Genomic DNA, 13678 nt, shown 5'->3' on the forward strand with positions numbered 1-13678 from the left:
GTATGTCTTTGTCCATGTGCTGTCCCAGACCCTGGCCCTACACTCTGTGTTTCTGCTCCCACCCATGTCTGCCACCTGTGGGACCCTGCCCTCTGGTCCCTGTCTCTCCCTCCGTCTTCCCTGTCCTCTAGTCTCTGTTCCCTGGTTTGTCCCCAGAAGCCCCTGATGTCTCGGGATGACCCCCCTTCAACTCTTGCCTCTCTCCAAGCCCCGCCCTCCACAATCCTCCCCCTGAGAGTTCTTCCTGGTCCCCCAACTTCCCTTGCTCCTCCACCCTTGAAGTCTTCACTGTAGATCCGGATTACCATCTGCAGCCCCCAGCCTGTCCACGATGCCCTCCCACCCCTCAGCCTGCCTTTCCCAGAGGCCCTGAGAGAGGGAGCTGCTCAAGGTCACGTGGGAGTCGGGGCAGAGCAGAGACTGTTGGCTCTCCTGCTGCCATGGCCTAGGTTTTCCTGGCCACCAGGATGGTCCAAAATCTTGCACTGTGCCTCTACCCTCCCCTGGCAGGTTTCATTCTGCTGTCTCACTACCTTAAGCCCTCCATCCATGGGGATCAGGTGGGGTGCAACGAGACCCCTAGGCTCACCTCACAGCACTCTGGGCCTCACAGTAATGCTCTCTCCTGGAAGCCCAACGCCCCTTCTCTTGGGGCACGGCTCTCGGCCAGGAGAAGCCGTGCATCCAGCCAAACTCATCCCTGCCTGGGGGGTGCCCCATAGAAGGCTGGGGTACCTGGAGGACTCTAACTCACTGGCGTTGGAGCCGTCTGGGAAGCAAAGATGCACTGTCTCCCCCTAATCCTCAGCTCCCCTGAGCAGGGTGGGGGGCTGTAGTCTGGCACCTGCTTTGGCAGACAGCAGCCTCCCTGCCTTACTCTTCCCTTCCAGCTCTCTCTGGTGGCATCTCAAGTGGGCTTGTGTCCTCTCTCCGTTCTCTGTATTTCCTGTTCTATTCTGTGTCTCTCTTATGCCTTGATTTCCCTCTCTGCTGCCTGCCCTATGCTCCTCTCCCCACCCTGACCTTCCTCCGTCTCCATGGCTCCCTGCCTTCCTGCCTCATCCTTCCTCCTTGCTCCTAGTCCTGTCCTTCCCTACCCAGAAGCTCCGTTGTCCTCTTCATCTCTGTCCCCCCTGTCTTCTTGTCTTCTTGTTCCCTTGTATTTTTGTCTGTTTTTTCTCTTTCTCCTTTCCTGGGTGTCTTTGTATTTTCTTTCTCTAAGCCTCTCTTCCTATTTCTGTCTCCCTGTTTCTGTCTTCTCTTTCTTTACTTTTTTTCTTTCTTTCTTTTTTTTTTTTTTTAGCTCCTTAGCTTCCTCGGGTCCATCCATCTGTCTCCATCTGTGTGTCTCCACGTGTGTCTCTGTCTCTCTCCATCATTCCCTCTCTCCTCAAGTTTCCTTAACTCCCGGATACTCTCCCCTCCAGACCCCGGATGTCCAGGCCACTCTCCCCACGGGATTGTGGGAACCAGGGACGTCAGGAAAGTGGCAAGTGAGGCCTGGGATGGGGTTGCCTAGCAACCACCGCATCCTCTCCAGCCAGTTTCTGTTGCCTAGTAACCGCTGCCTGCCCAGAGACAGGGGCGGGACTGGGTGGGGGGTGGCACTTCCTGGTTTCCTACTGGGGTGGGGATGGTCCCTGGAATTTGCTCTTACTTGAGATCCCTCCCATTTTGGTAGCTGTGAATGTCCTCTAGCCATGCCTGTCCCACTCAGTGCCGTGAGCTCCTCCCCGGTAGTGCTCCTCAGAGCCTGAGCTTCCTTCGTATCAATGCCTTTGGTGTTGTCAGCTTCTGACAAGGGCAGGGCCTTTCAGCGCTCACTCACAATGTCCCGGGGTCTCCGGTCACCACCCCATCTAGCAGTCCTCCAAAGGGCTCTGAGGCCCCCACCTCAGCAATCTCCCCATGGGTGGGGGGCTCCCTGCAGGTGGCGAGTGGGGGCCGCGGCAGCTGCGTCCCCATGAGGAGGGGAGGAAGATGCCGGCTGAGCTGCTGCTGCTGCTGATTGTTGCCTTCGCCAGCCCCAGCTGCCAGGTGCTCTCATCACTGCGCATGGGTGAGGCCCTACAGCCCCTGCCCCGCCTCTGCAGAGACCCTCCCAAGCCTGCCCATCCCTCAGGACCCGGGAATCTGGGCTTCAGGTCTCAGCTTTCCTCCGCAACAGGGAACAGCAGCCCCCAGCGCCTTCTCCCCCCGCCCGGACCCAGCAGTCCAGATCTCCAGCTGTGTCCAACCTTAGATTCAGGAGTCTAGACCCATATCAGCATCCCCACCCCTACCTTAGAGCCCAGGAGTCCAGGACCCCAGCCTCTCCTTTCTCAGGACCCAGGAGTCTGGTCCCCAACCCCCGTGTCCCCTCAGCTGCAATCCTGGATGACCAGACAGTGTGTGGCCGCGGCGAACGTCTGGCCCTGGCTCTGGCCCGGGAGCAGATCAACGGGATCATCGAAGTCCCAGCCAAGGCCCGGGTGGAAGTAGACATCTTTGAGCTTCAGCGGGACAGCCAGTACGAGACCACGGACACCAGTGAGCAGGGCCACAGGGGGCGTGGGGTGAGGCAGGGCAGGCTGGTAGCCCTCGGTCTGTCCCTCAGCTCCTGGCCTCCTCAGCTTGCTTGCTTTGTCTCTTTCTAGCTCCACCTGCCCCTTCCTTCATGTCTGCTCTGCTTTTTCCTTTCCAGAGATGGTGCTGCCGAGCATGGGGAGGTAGGGAGGGTGCCAGCCCCGGTCCTGCCTTGTAAGAGCTGAGAGCCTCATTTGAAAGATAAACTCATGGCTGGCTGGGGACACAGTGCCCAGAGCTGAGTAATGAGGGGCCTGGACAGTGAGGCCAGGGGGCCTCAGGGGCAGGAACAGTGAAGGCATTCTGGAGAGGGCTAAACCAAAGTTCTGAGGTCTGAAAGGCAAGCAGGATATAGAAAAAGTGGCATTGCTCAAAGTATGCCCTGTAGAACAGCAGCCACATAGTAGGGGTGTATACGTATTTGTTGGATACTGACAGACTGAGTAAATGTTAATGGGTATCTCTTGAACAAATGTGTTGGGGTCGTATACCTCAGGAGATGCTGTCTGCAATGTGTCTTAGATTGGTTTTCTTTCTTACAGGCCCCATCAGAGCCTTTGTTATATTCACGTGTGTTTCATATTAGCGAGAGGGAGAATGGGGTACAGTGTTTCTTGTACTTTTCTGACTGGCGCAGCACAGAACACAAACTGGGAGAAGCTGGGATGGAGGGTGAGGAGGTAAATGGTGTTCCAGGCATATGCTATAGTCTGGAGCTGGAGCAGAGGAGGGGGATATATGGAGCCAAAGAACAGGGTGTGGGGTTGAGCCTGTCCTGGCTACCTGGACTCAGGACATGCTTGGTGAGATCATGAGAGACTTTGGGGCTGAAGTGTGACAGCAGTGGGAGGTGAGGCTGGGCAGAATGACGGGCCAGTTCAAAGAGGCGACAGTGGCAGGCTAAAAGATGTCACCTTCACCTGTAGGCAGAAGGGGGCCACCAATGGGTTTAGGTCAGGGAGCGGGCTTCTGGAAGGTGAATCTGGAGGCTAGATTTGGGTGATCATGCCTGAGTTGGCATGCCTGAGTTGAGAGCCCTAAAAAGTAGGGCAGGGGAGAGAAGGGGAAAGATATGAGAAAATTTGAGGACAAAAGAGACAGGACTTGGTGACTAATTTGTCTATTGAGAGAAGGATTAAAGGCAAGGATTGTTTCTAGATATTTGGTCTGCACAAACGGGGCCTTCAGTAATGTGGAAGGCACAGAAGAATCAAGTTTAGAGGAAGGTAAGGCATTTAGTTAGGATGCTTTTAGTTGGATGTGGCAGGAACCCACTCAGTCTGCCTTAAGGGAAAAAGAGAATTTATCAGCTTATAATACGAAAAGGCCTAAGGACTAATTTCAGGCATGGCTAAATCCAGGTACTCAAATGATGTCCCAGGACTATTTCAGGCATGGTTAGATCCAGGCGCTCATATCATGTCCCAGGAAGCTCTCTGTCTTCATCCGTGGGTCCTGTTTTCCTCTAAGTTGGGTTCATTTTCAGGAATACCCTCCCTAACTGGTGGCAAGACGGCCCCAGTAGCTCAAAGCTTACATCTTACCTGTTTAGCAAACTACGTAATAATTGTAGCAGAAACCTGGGGAAGGCTCTTGATGGCCTGCTTTGAGCCCGTCCCCATCTCTGAACCAATCACTGTGGCCAGGACAGTGTGGTTCTGTGATCCTGGCTCGGGTGCCAGCCAGTCCTGGGAAACATATGGTTCCCTGAGGAGAAGTTAGGGTTTTGCCATGAGAATGGGCACCGGGCAGGCAGAAAAAACAGCTTCTGCCTCCCAGTCTTTGAGACGCGCGCAAGTTCAAGGGGAAAAAAGAAAAAAAAAAACAAAACAACGCAGAAGAAAGAGGAGCAAACGAAAGCCACAGGAGAGCGGTGTTTGGGATGTGGGGTGGAGAGGGGCCCTCGCTGTGGTTGTGCGGTGGAGGGGCTGTGAGGCGTTGTTGGAAAGGAGGAGTGAGTGAGATAGAGGCTGAGGAGCCGGGCGTTAGCTTTGCAGCCAGGAGGTCCCTGGTTTTTCCTCTTTGTTCTTTCTTTGTTTCTCTCATGGTCTAACCCATCCCTCTTGCCATCTCTCCCCATTTGTCTCTGTCTTGTCCACTGCAGCGGGTGGGACCAGGGATTGGTCCTCTGGGTCTGGGGCGGCCAAGGGGGATCGGGCAGCTCCAAGGATCGGATGTGCTCCCGGGCCAGGTGGGGACAGAGAGGAAGGTCCCTGACTGCGGTCTCTTCCCACCCCTCGCAGTGTGTCAGATCCTGCCCAAGGGGGTCGTGTCCGTCCTGGGGCCCTCGTCCAGCCCTGCGTCTGCCTCCACCGTGAGCCATATCTGTGGAGAGAAGGAGGTGAGCAGAGTGTGGGACAGGGCAGGGGTGGGTCCCTGGGAGGCGAGGCTGGGGAGGAGGCCGCAGGATAGAAGCAAAGCCTCCTTCTTTGTCCAGATCCCCCACATCAAGGTGGGTCCCGAGGAGACACCCCGCCTGCAGTACCTGCGCTTCGCGTCCGTCAGCCTGTACCCCAGTAACGAGGACGTCAGCCTGGCCGTCTCCCGAATCCTCAAGTCCTTCAACTACCCCTCGGCCAGCCTCATCTGCGCCAAGGCCGAGTGTGAGGGAGAACTGGGTGTTTTGTTTTTATTCCCCCAAACTCCCCTGCCCGAGAGATCTGGTCTCCCGCACGGCACAGGCTCCCCTGGTCCCCACCATCCTTCCCCGTCAGGAACCCAGACCCCCCCCACCTCCCCCGAGAGACCATTTAGTCAACAGATAGTAACTAGCACCTATGTGCCAGGCCCCTGCGAGGCCCTGGCGCTTCTGCACTAGGTGTGGTCCCGGATTGGACTCCAGGGTCCGTGGGGGATGCTGTGGCCGAGCGGTTGTGACGCAGAGTGATCCATACTCTGTCAGCGGGCAGGCGGGGTGCCGTCGGAGCACGTAGAAGGGAATCCTACCTGGGTCTGAAAGTTCAGATCCCGTGTCCCCGAGAAAGGGGCCTCTAAGCTGGACCTAAAGGCTGGGGAGGAGTTGGGGTCAGGAAGAGGGGAGGGTGTGGCAGGGCAGGGGCCGAGGGCCCAGGGAACGTGGCCGCTTTGAGAGGCTCAAGGATGCTTCCAGGGAGCCCGGTGCCCAGTGTGGGAACAGGGGAGCAGCGCGTGCAGGAAGCATGACCACGTAGGGCCCTGCACCTCTGCCCGAGGATGATGGCGGTGGTGCAAGTTTCCCACGCAGGGCGGGGCGGGGGACAGGCCGGGTGTGTGTCGCAGGAAGAGCGCTGGCTGCAGCAGAGAGAACTGACTGGAGAATGCCACGAGCTATGGCCGGGAGGCCAGAGACGGGCAGAGAGAAGGGGCACTGGTTAGGTATCTGGTGGTGGTGGCAGGCCGGAGAGGCCAGGATGGGTTTGAGGAGCCACGAGGGAAGGGAGAGGGCGCCGTCGCTGTGGTGACTGGGTTCCGCCTGAGGAGGAGGAGGAGGAGGACAGAACGGTTAGGTGGAGGTGCGGTTGGGGTCGAGGCGTCTCGGAGACCATCAAGTGGAGATGTCCGGCAGGCCGGTGGGTTTGTGGGTGGGGTGCACAGCTGGAAAAAGAGAGAGGGCCGTGCTCAGTAACTTCCAGGAGAAACTCGTCTTTCAAAAGGTATTTACTGAACACCTGCCACGGCCCAGACCTTGTTCTGGGTCCTGGGGCTAGAGCGGTGCGTGTGCGAGCCAGGCCAGAACCCCTGTCCTTGTCAGGCCTGCTGTCTTGTGGGAGAAGCTAGGAAGTAGTAAGTCCTCCCATTCGAGATGGGATGGTGATCACCTCCTCGAGGTGGTGATGTTTGGGTAAGAGATCTGAAGGTGGAGAGGGAGGGAGCCGCATGGGGGTCCAGGGAGAAGAGGGAACAGCTAGTGTAAAGGCCACAGGGCAGGAGCGTGGCCGTGGCGTGTGCGAGACAGGTCAAGGGGATGGCGAGGGGTGGGTGGGTGGAGTGGGGCCCGGGGGCTGTGAGGATGCGGGCCTCCACTCTCAATGGGCCAGAGCTGTTAGAGGGTTTGGGGCAGAGGAGGCACACATCTGCTCTACACGCTTGTGGCTGCTGTGACGGGGACGGACGTGGGGACAAGTGTGGCTGTCATAACAGGTGAGGGAAGGCAGTGGCTTAGGCCAGGGTGGTGGCGGTGGTGCGGCACGTGGGGTCTGCTGCACTCTGCAGATAGAGCCTGGGTGGGTTGGGCGCATCTGGGAGACAGAAAGAGAGGGAGAGGGAGGGAGAGGGAGGGAGGAGGCCGGGCTGCTGTCCGGGTTTGGGCCTGAGTGGCTGGCAGGCAGGTGGTGGCTTGGGTGAGAGGAGTGGAAATGTGGCTTGCGTGAGTGAAGTTTGAGATCCCCGTCACACGTCCCAGCGGCGGAAAGGTGGCAGGGGACAGGTGTGTGGAGGTCGAGCACAGGGTCCACGGGCCCAGTATCCCAAGAGAGCCAACCACGCTCTGGGCTGTACAGCCCTCATCCCCTCCTGGGCTCCCCTACACTGGAGGAGGAGGAAGTCACCCTGGGACACTTACAGGGACCCTAACCCGGGCCCTCCTGCTCCCCCAGGCCTCTTGCGGTTGGAGGAGCTAGTGCGTGGCTTCCTCATCTCCAAGGAGACGCTGTCAGTGAGGATGCTGGATGACAGCCGGGACCCCACACCGCTGCTCAAGGAGATCCGCGATGACAAGGTGTCCACCATCATCATTGATGCCAATGCGTCCATCTCCCACCTCATCCTCCGTAAAGTGAGTCCCCCAGTCTCTGTCTCTCTACAGGGTCGGGGCAGAAGCATTGGGTGACAGAGCAAGTCGCCCAATGCCCACGGGCCTCAGGAGTCACTCGGTAGAGACCCGCTTCCTACGAGCGGATGATAATCGTGAGGTTTGTCTCAGCTTGGCCACTTCGCGGTCGCGCCGGTGGTCGAGCCTTGGACAGTCGCCTCCCCTCTCTGTGCTCAGTTGCTGCCTCGGTGGGTTGCCCTGAGGGGTAGTGAGTGGATGGTGGGGAAGCACTTGGGACAGACAGGTCCTGGCCCAGAGTAGATGCTGGTGCGGGGAGCTCCCTGTCATCTGCACTGAGTGCCCGTCCTGCCGCGTGGAGGCACTTTGCACGGACTCTTTAATTTGGCTCCCACCCAGGCTGCGGGGCAGGCGTGATGACCATTTTGTGGATTAAGAGGCTGGAGTTAAACAGGCTGGCTCAAGGGCGCCCGGGAGGGGGTAGCACCGGGGCCTGCCACACACCCTCCAGCAGTGACCCACATTCATTAATCATTCATTGCTTCCCTGCTCTTAATTCGTCCTCGTAATCTAATCTGTATTATTTATTTTTCTCCAGTTTTCTTTTTTCTTTTTTTTTAAATTAAAACCATATGTCACTACTGATTGTAGTGTACAGGAAGAAGCGTGGACAGAATCCATAGGGCCCTTGAGGCAAGAAGTTTTAGAGAAAAGGTTTCGTGTTCGGAAGGCAGGCAGGCCTGGGCTGGGGTCCCGCGAGCCGAGCCGAGGGACCCGTGGTCACTCTCCTCTCGTGGAATGGGCTGTGAGCCTCACGATAACAGCTCCTGCCACTCGGCCGATGCTGGCTGGTGCCATGTAATGTTCTAATGACCGTAGCGGGGACAGGCTCGGACACCGTGGCAGGAGAGGCCTTCTAGTTTTGTTTGCCTCAAGGACTGTGAAGAAAGGGTCTCCAAACAGGCATTTTGAGATTCCAGTCGGTTGCCTTTCGCTGCGAAGTGCTTGTAAAGATGGCGGGGGGGGGGGGTTATCTGGCCTGTGACCAAGCTGGGCCCCACATAGTAGCAACCCCAACTTGGCTTTGGGGCAGCGCGGGGAGAAGCTTAAAGTTGAGGTTACCCTCCCGGCCTGTCCTGTTTCTAAGGCGTCCCTTTGCCTGTCTGTCTCCAGAAGGCAGTCTTGTAAGTGCCCTCCAGGGGGATGCGGGCATCTGGGGGTGCCATTCTCTCCTCCAATAAGGCCTTCCTTCCACCCAGGTCGCCTGTCCACTGGTGCAGCATCAGGGAGCAGGGTCTCCCTCTGCCCCTGCGCGGCTCCTTCTCCCTGTCTCCGTCTCTGGGTGTCTGTTACTGTGTTTCCCATGGGTGTCTTCACTAGGCCTGTCTCTAAATCTCTCTTCCTCTCTTGGCGTCTCCTCGCTTCTGCCTGTGGGCCTCCGCCCCTCCTGTCGCCTCTGTGCCGCCCCATGTCCTCCAGGCTTCAGAGCTGGGAATGACCTCAGCGTTTTACAAATACATCCTCACCACCATGGTGCGTACCCCAACGCGGCCCCTCCGGCCCCCACCCCCCTCCCAGGGTGTCTGCCCCATGTGGGGCCTGGCCCCAGGCCTCACCCTTTCTTCTTGGCCCCAGGACTTCCCCATCCTGCACCTGGACGGGATCGTGGAGGACACCTCCAACATCCTGGGCTTCTCCATGTTTAACACCTCACATCCCTTCTACCCCGAGTTTGTGCGCAGCCTCAACATGTCCTGGAGGGAGAACTGTGAAGCCAGCACCTATCCAGGTCCCGCGGTGAGCACTTCTTCTGTACTTTGGTGAGATGGTGCCAGAACCCTCCAGCGCCCCCACTCACTTTCCAAGTACCTACTGTGAGGCCTCACATTGTGGCCCCAAGATAAGTCTGATCTGTTTCCTCCTCTGTACCTCCCAGGCTGCCCCAGCCACACTGGCCTCCTCCAGGTGCCTCTATGGCCCTAGCACATGCCCACCCCAGGGCCTTTGCACTTGCTCCTCCCACTGCTTCATATGTGCTTCCCCAGAGAACTAGCGACTCACTCCCTCATTGCCAAGTCATTGCTCAAACATTCCCTCAGTTATAAGACCTTCCTTGGTCCCCACCATAAAAACGAGAAACTCCCTGCTAATCAGCTCCCTTCTGTACTGTATTTTTCTGCACAGTACCTGTCCTTGCATATCTAATTCTCTATGTTTTGCTTAGATACAGATACGGATATCTAGACCGTAAGTTCCATGAGTGCAGGGTTTTCTTTCTGTTTTCTTTGTCTTTGTATCACCAGCACCTAAATCAGCCTGGCCCAGGGTAGGTGTCCAATAATATATGTTGAATAAACGCAAATATACAAAAGGTACACACTTAGGTGTATTTGTTCACAGACGTTTAGTCCTGTGCCAAGATACCAAGGCACTCCTACCGCATAGAAACGCACGTGGACACTGAGCCATGCAGTCAGGCGGTGCAGACATAACGTGGGTAGAGGTACATTTGAGTGTGCCCCTGCAGCTGTCTACACAACACAGATATTCAGACCTTCACACCAACCCAGCGAAGACACTCCCGCAAACACACACACACACACACACACACACACACACACACACACACAGATGCCCCACGTCCTCAGTCACAGCTCGGTGCCCAATTTGTATCAAGCGTTCACTGTGTGCCGGGCAGTTTTGAACTCTGACATGTATTACTTTCTTTGGTGCCCACGTTAGCCTGTGGAGGCAGAGATGACAATCATCCCCATCTTACACGGGAGGACACTCAGGTTCCGAGCAGGGTGGGGACTTGGGCCTCCCGTAGGAAATAGGAGAGCCGGGTCTCCAGCTCAGAGCCGCCTGCTTCCCAGGCGCAGGCTCACAGCCCTTATGCTCGCCTGCCTCCTAGATGCCACGCCCCCCCTGGCACTTTGCGTGTAGACAAACAGGCACTTCCGTCCAGCCCCCACACACGTGCGCCCAGCCATAATCAGGCTGTGGCCCTCTTCCCACACCCTGCATCCTGCGTCAGCCACGCTGATGCGGATTCCCGGGCACACCCTGAGGCCCACCAGCATCCCCCTGTGGAGGTGACGCGGCTGGCCATCCAGCCCGTCCCCAAACAGGCGCAGGGCTGCATGATTCAGGAGGAGCTATTCCCACAAAGCTACGGGCAGCATGCACGTTTTTCCCGCTGCCACCTGACTCCCTGAGAAAGACACTCAGAGGCCGGTCCTCACTGCCGACCTGCACCGTGTCATGCTCCTGGAGAGACGGGAGTTGTCTGAGGGCTTGTGGGTAGCACCACGGGGGCGTTGGGGCCCCCTGCCTGAGCTGCCTCTTCCTCATCCTCACTCTACCTCTGCCCCCCACCCCAGCTGTCGGCGGCCCTGATGTTTGACGCCGTGCACGTGGTGGTGAGTGCCGTCCGGGAGCTGAACCGCAGCCAAGAGATCGGTGTGAAGCCGCTGGCCTGTACGTCGGCCAATATTTGGCCCCATGGGACCAGCCTCATGAACTACCTGCGCATGGTGAGCGGGGAGCGGGGAGGGCCGAGGGGGCAGGGCTGTCCTTCTCAGGCTGGGACGCTAACTGTGTCCACCCTGTGGCCCCTCTGCCCTCTCCCCCGCTACCAACCCCACCCACCTCCTGCTGTCTGTCTCTGGGCCTCTTCCTCCTCCTCTCCTCCATCTCTCCCCTCTGGACCTCCCTCTCCCTGTCTGCACTGCGCTCCCCCTGCATCTTTGTCCCATCTCCTTTCTTTTGCTGGCGTGTTGTCTTTCTCGTTTAACCGCGGTCCTCCCTGGTCCCTCTCTCTCTCTTCTTCTTCTCTGTCTCCTTCTTCTGTGTCTCCATCTCTCTGGGCTTCTCCCGCCCTATGTCTGGGCCCCTGCCACCCCTCCCTCTGCCCGCCTCCCGCCCTGCTAGGTAGAGTATGACGGGCTGACCGGGCGGGTCGAGTTCAACAGCAAAGGGCAGAGGACCAACTACACCCTGCGCATCCTGGAGAAGTCCCGGCAAGGCCACCGTGAGGTGAGCAGACCCGGGGACGCTCCAGAGTCCTGATGGGGTGGGGGCAGGGCCGGCGTGTGCTGATGGTACCTTCTCTGCCCCAGATCGGGGTATGGTACTCTAACCGGACCCTGGCCATGAACGCCACCACCCTGGACATCAACCTGTCGCAGACACTGGCCAACAAGACACTGGTGGTCACGACCATTCTGGTGAGTGGCCCTGGGGGGGGGGCAGTAGGTGGAGGGGCCTTTCCTGAGCAGTGCCCCAGCCCAGTCCTAGTGAAGGAGGAGGATCCCTTGGCTCACACCGCACACAGACCAGCAGGGAATGTGACCCATGCACCCAGCAATCCTGATTGTGGCCAAGGTGTCACCGGCCTAATCGCTGCTGAAACACGGGAGGGCACAGGCTCCGCCAGCTGGCTGTCGCACGGCAGAGATAGGAATGACTGCGGTCGTGGGGATTCCACGAGGCTGCACAGGTAGGGCGCCTCACACAGTGTCTGGCCCCCAGAAGTCACGGTCGCTAGAGTGGTCATTTTGCCACACTTGCCAACTGAGTGTGTTGACACGTGACAACTTAATATCCATCTTGAAGATGTGGAAACCAGGGCTCTGAGTGGTGAGGCACCTTGCCCCGGGTCCCGTAGCAGGTACGTGGCAGAGCCAGGGAGGAAGTCACGTCCCTGAGGCTCCAGAGCGTGATCCGTAGCCGCCGGGCTCTGCGTCTCCAGTCCTTTTGTACTTGAGCACCAGCCAAGGACGTGGTCCTGTAGCCCCCATGGGTGCTGCTTCTGTGCTTAGCAGATCAGAGACCGGGGCGGGGGGGGGGGGGGGCTTTGTGCGTCAGCGACAATTTACAGAGCACCCTGTTCTGCACCAGCCGCTGTGCTGGGCCCTGTCCAGGCACTGCTCTGTAAACCTCTCGGGTGCTCCATGAGGTTTGTCTTATTTTCCTCATTTTGAAGGTAAGGAAACAGGTCACAGGACAAATCCCAGCTGGAGCCGAGCGACCTGCTCGGAGCCTGTGCCCCCTCTCCCACACCCTGCCGCCTCCCGCTGGGCACAGTGGGCCACCGGGGGGTCCGGCAGGGGGTGAGGCACAGGACCTAGTGAGCTGGAGGCGGCCCAGAGCAGCTGGGCCTGGAGGCTGGTGTGCCAGGCAGCCGTGCCCTTCAGAGCAGCCAAGTCCCTGGCCTGCTGGCACGTGCCATCTATGAGAGCCCCTCAGTAAGCCCGCGAGCTGGGCCGGCTCCTAGCCGTGGACGCGGAGGCTGAGAGGATTACCACAGGTTCCGCAGGACATCAGAGGCCCCCTCGAGCAGCGCGGCGCAGAGCTGTTCTCTCTGCCCCTAGGGGACTCCTGATCTAATGTGGACCTCGTGTCCCCCTGGAGAAGGGCCAGTGAGCCTGCTGGGGAGGGACAGATGGCCCGCAGACGGGAAACCAGACACTTTGTAACAGCCTCACTGAGGGGCCCTGAGGGCCAGGCTGGGCTGGCTGGGAGAAGTCACACCTCCCTGCGTGGGGGAGTGTGGTCAGATCCAGAGGCTTCCTGGGGCCAGAAGAGACAGGGTCCTAGGTGGGAAGCAGGGACAGAGGTCAGGGAGGGGATGTCAGGAGAGCTGAGCCATGACCCTGGAGGCCTCATCTCTCTCTCATACTTGTCTCCCCTTTTGTCCAAGAGCCAGCGTTGTTTTCTTGCTGACACTTAGGCTTCTCTTGATGGATTCATTCATTCATTCACCATTCATTCATTCATTCATTCCACAAAGAGTTACTGAAGTTACTGTGCACCAGACCTTACACAAATGCCGGAAGCACATGAATAGTCACAGATGGTCTTGTGGTTTCCTTACTCTTGGGTGGCACTGGGGGAGGGGATCCCAGTCTGATGGAGGAGACAGACCTGGACATAATAATTCCGACACAGAATAATGAGGGGACCCCCCTCCCCCCGAAGAAAGAAGGAACTGATTCAGCTTCAGAAGGTTTGAGGAAAACGTCACAAAAGAGGTGGCCTTAGACAGGGCTTCAGAAGCTGTGAAGGGGGTGCACCTGGGTGGTTCAGCCGGTTAAGCGTGCGACTTTGTCTCAGGTCATGAGCTCACGGTTTGTGGGTTCGAGCCCCGAGCTGGGCTCTGTATTGACAGTGCAGGTCCTGCTTGGGATTCTGTGTTCTTCTCTCTTTCTCTCTGTCTCACTCTCTGAAAAATAAACAAACATCTAAAAAAAAACAAAAAGAAGCTGTATAGGAGTGGGGAGCACACAGAGGGAAGGGCCGGACATCCCCAGAAGCATGAGCTATAGGAGCAGGGGGCCTTAGGAAATGTTTGCCAGACTGGAT

At 58.0% G+C, this 13678-nt stretch overlaps 1 protein-coding gene across 3 annotated transcripts in view; it reads left to right on the top strand.

Moving 5' to 3' along the window:
- The window catches only part of GRIK5 (glutamate ionotropic receptor kainate type subunit 5), a 55067-nt gene that overhangs the window by 1765 nt on the left and 39624 nt on the right, over window positions 1–13678 (top strand). For 2 of the 3 annotated variants that reach the window (XM_030299245.1, XM_030299246.1), the window contains exons 2-11: window positions 1931–2059; window positions 2365–2529; window positions 4809–4906; window positions 5003–5168; window positions 7140–7318; window positions 8792–8845; window positions 8948–9109; window positions 10696–10848; window positions 11246–11350; window positions 11434–11541. In XM_030299245.1, the coding sequence (XP_030155105.1) occupies window positions 1981–2059; window positions 2365–2529; window positions 4809–4906; window positions 5003–5168; window positions 7140–7318; window positions 8792–8845; window positions 8948–9109; window positions 10696–10848; window positions 11246–11350; window positions 11434–11541 (1269 nt within the window). In that variant the 5' untranslated portion in view covers window positions 1931–1980. The remainder of the gene's footprint in view (window positions 1–1930; window positions 2060–2364; window positions 2530–4808; window positions 4907–5002; window positions 5169–7139; window positions 7319–8791; window positions 8846–8947; window positions 9110–10695; window positions 10849–11245; window positions 11351–11433; window positions 11542–13678) is intronic. The other variant, XM_030299247.1, reaches the window with a different exon arrangement.

Source organism: Lynx canadensis, chromosome E2 (assembly GCF_007474595.2).
Source record: "Lynx canadensis isolate LIC74 chromosome E2, mLynCan4.pri.v2, whole genome shotgun sequence".
NCBI lineage: Eukaryota > Metazoa > Chordata > Mammalia > Carnivora > Felidae > Lynx > Lynx canadensis.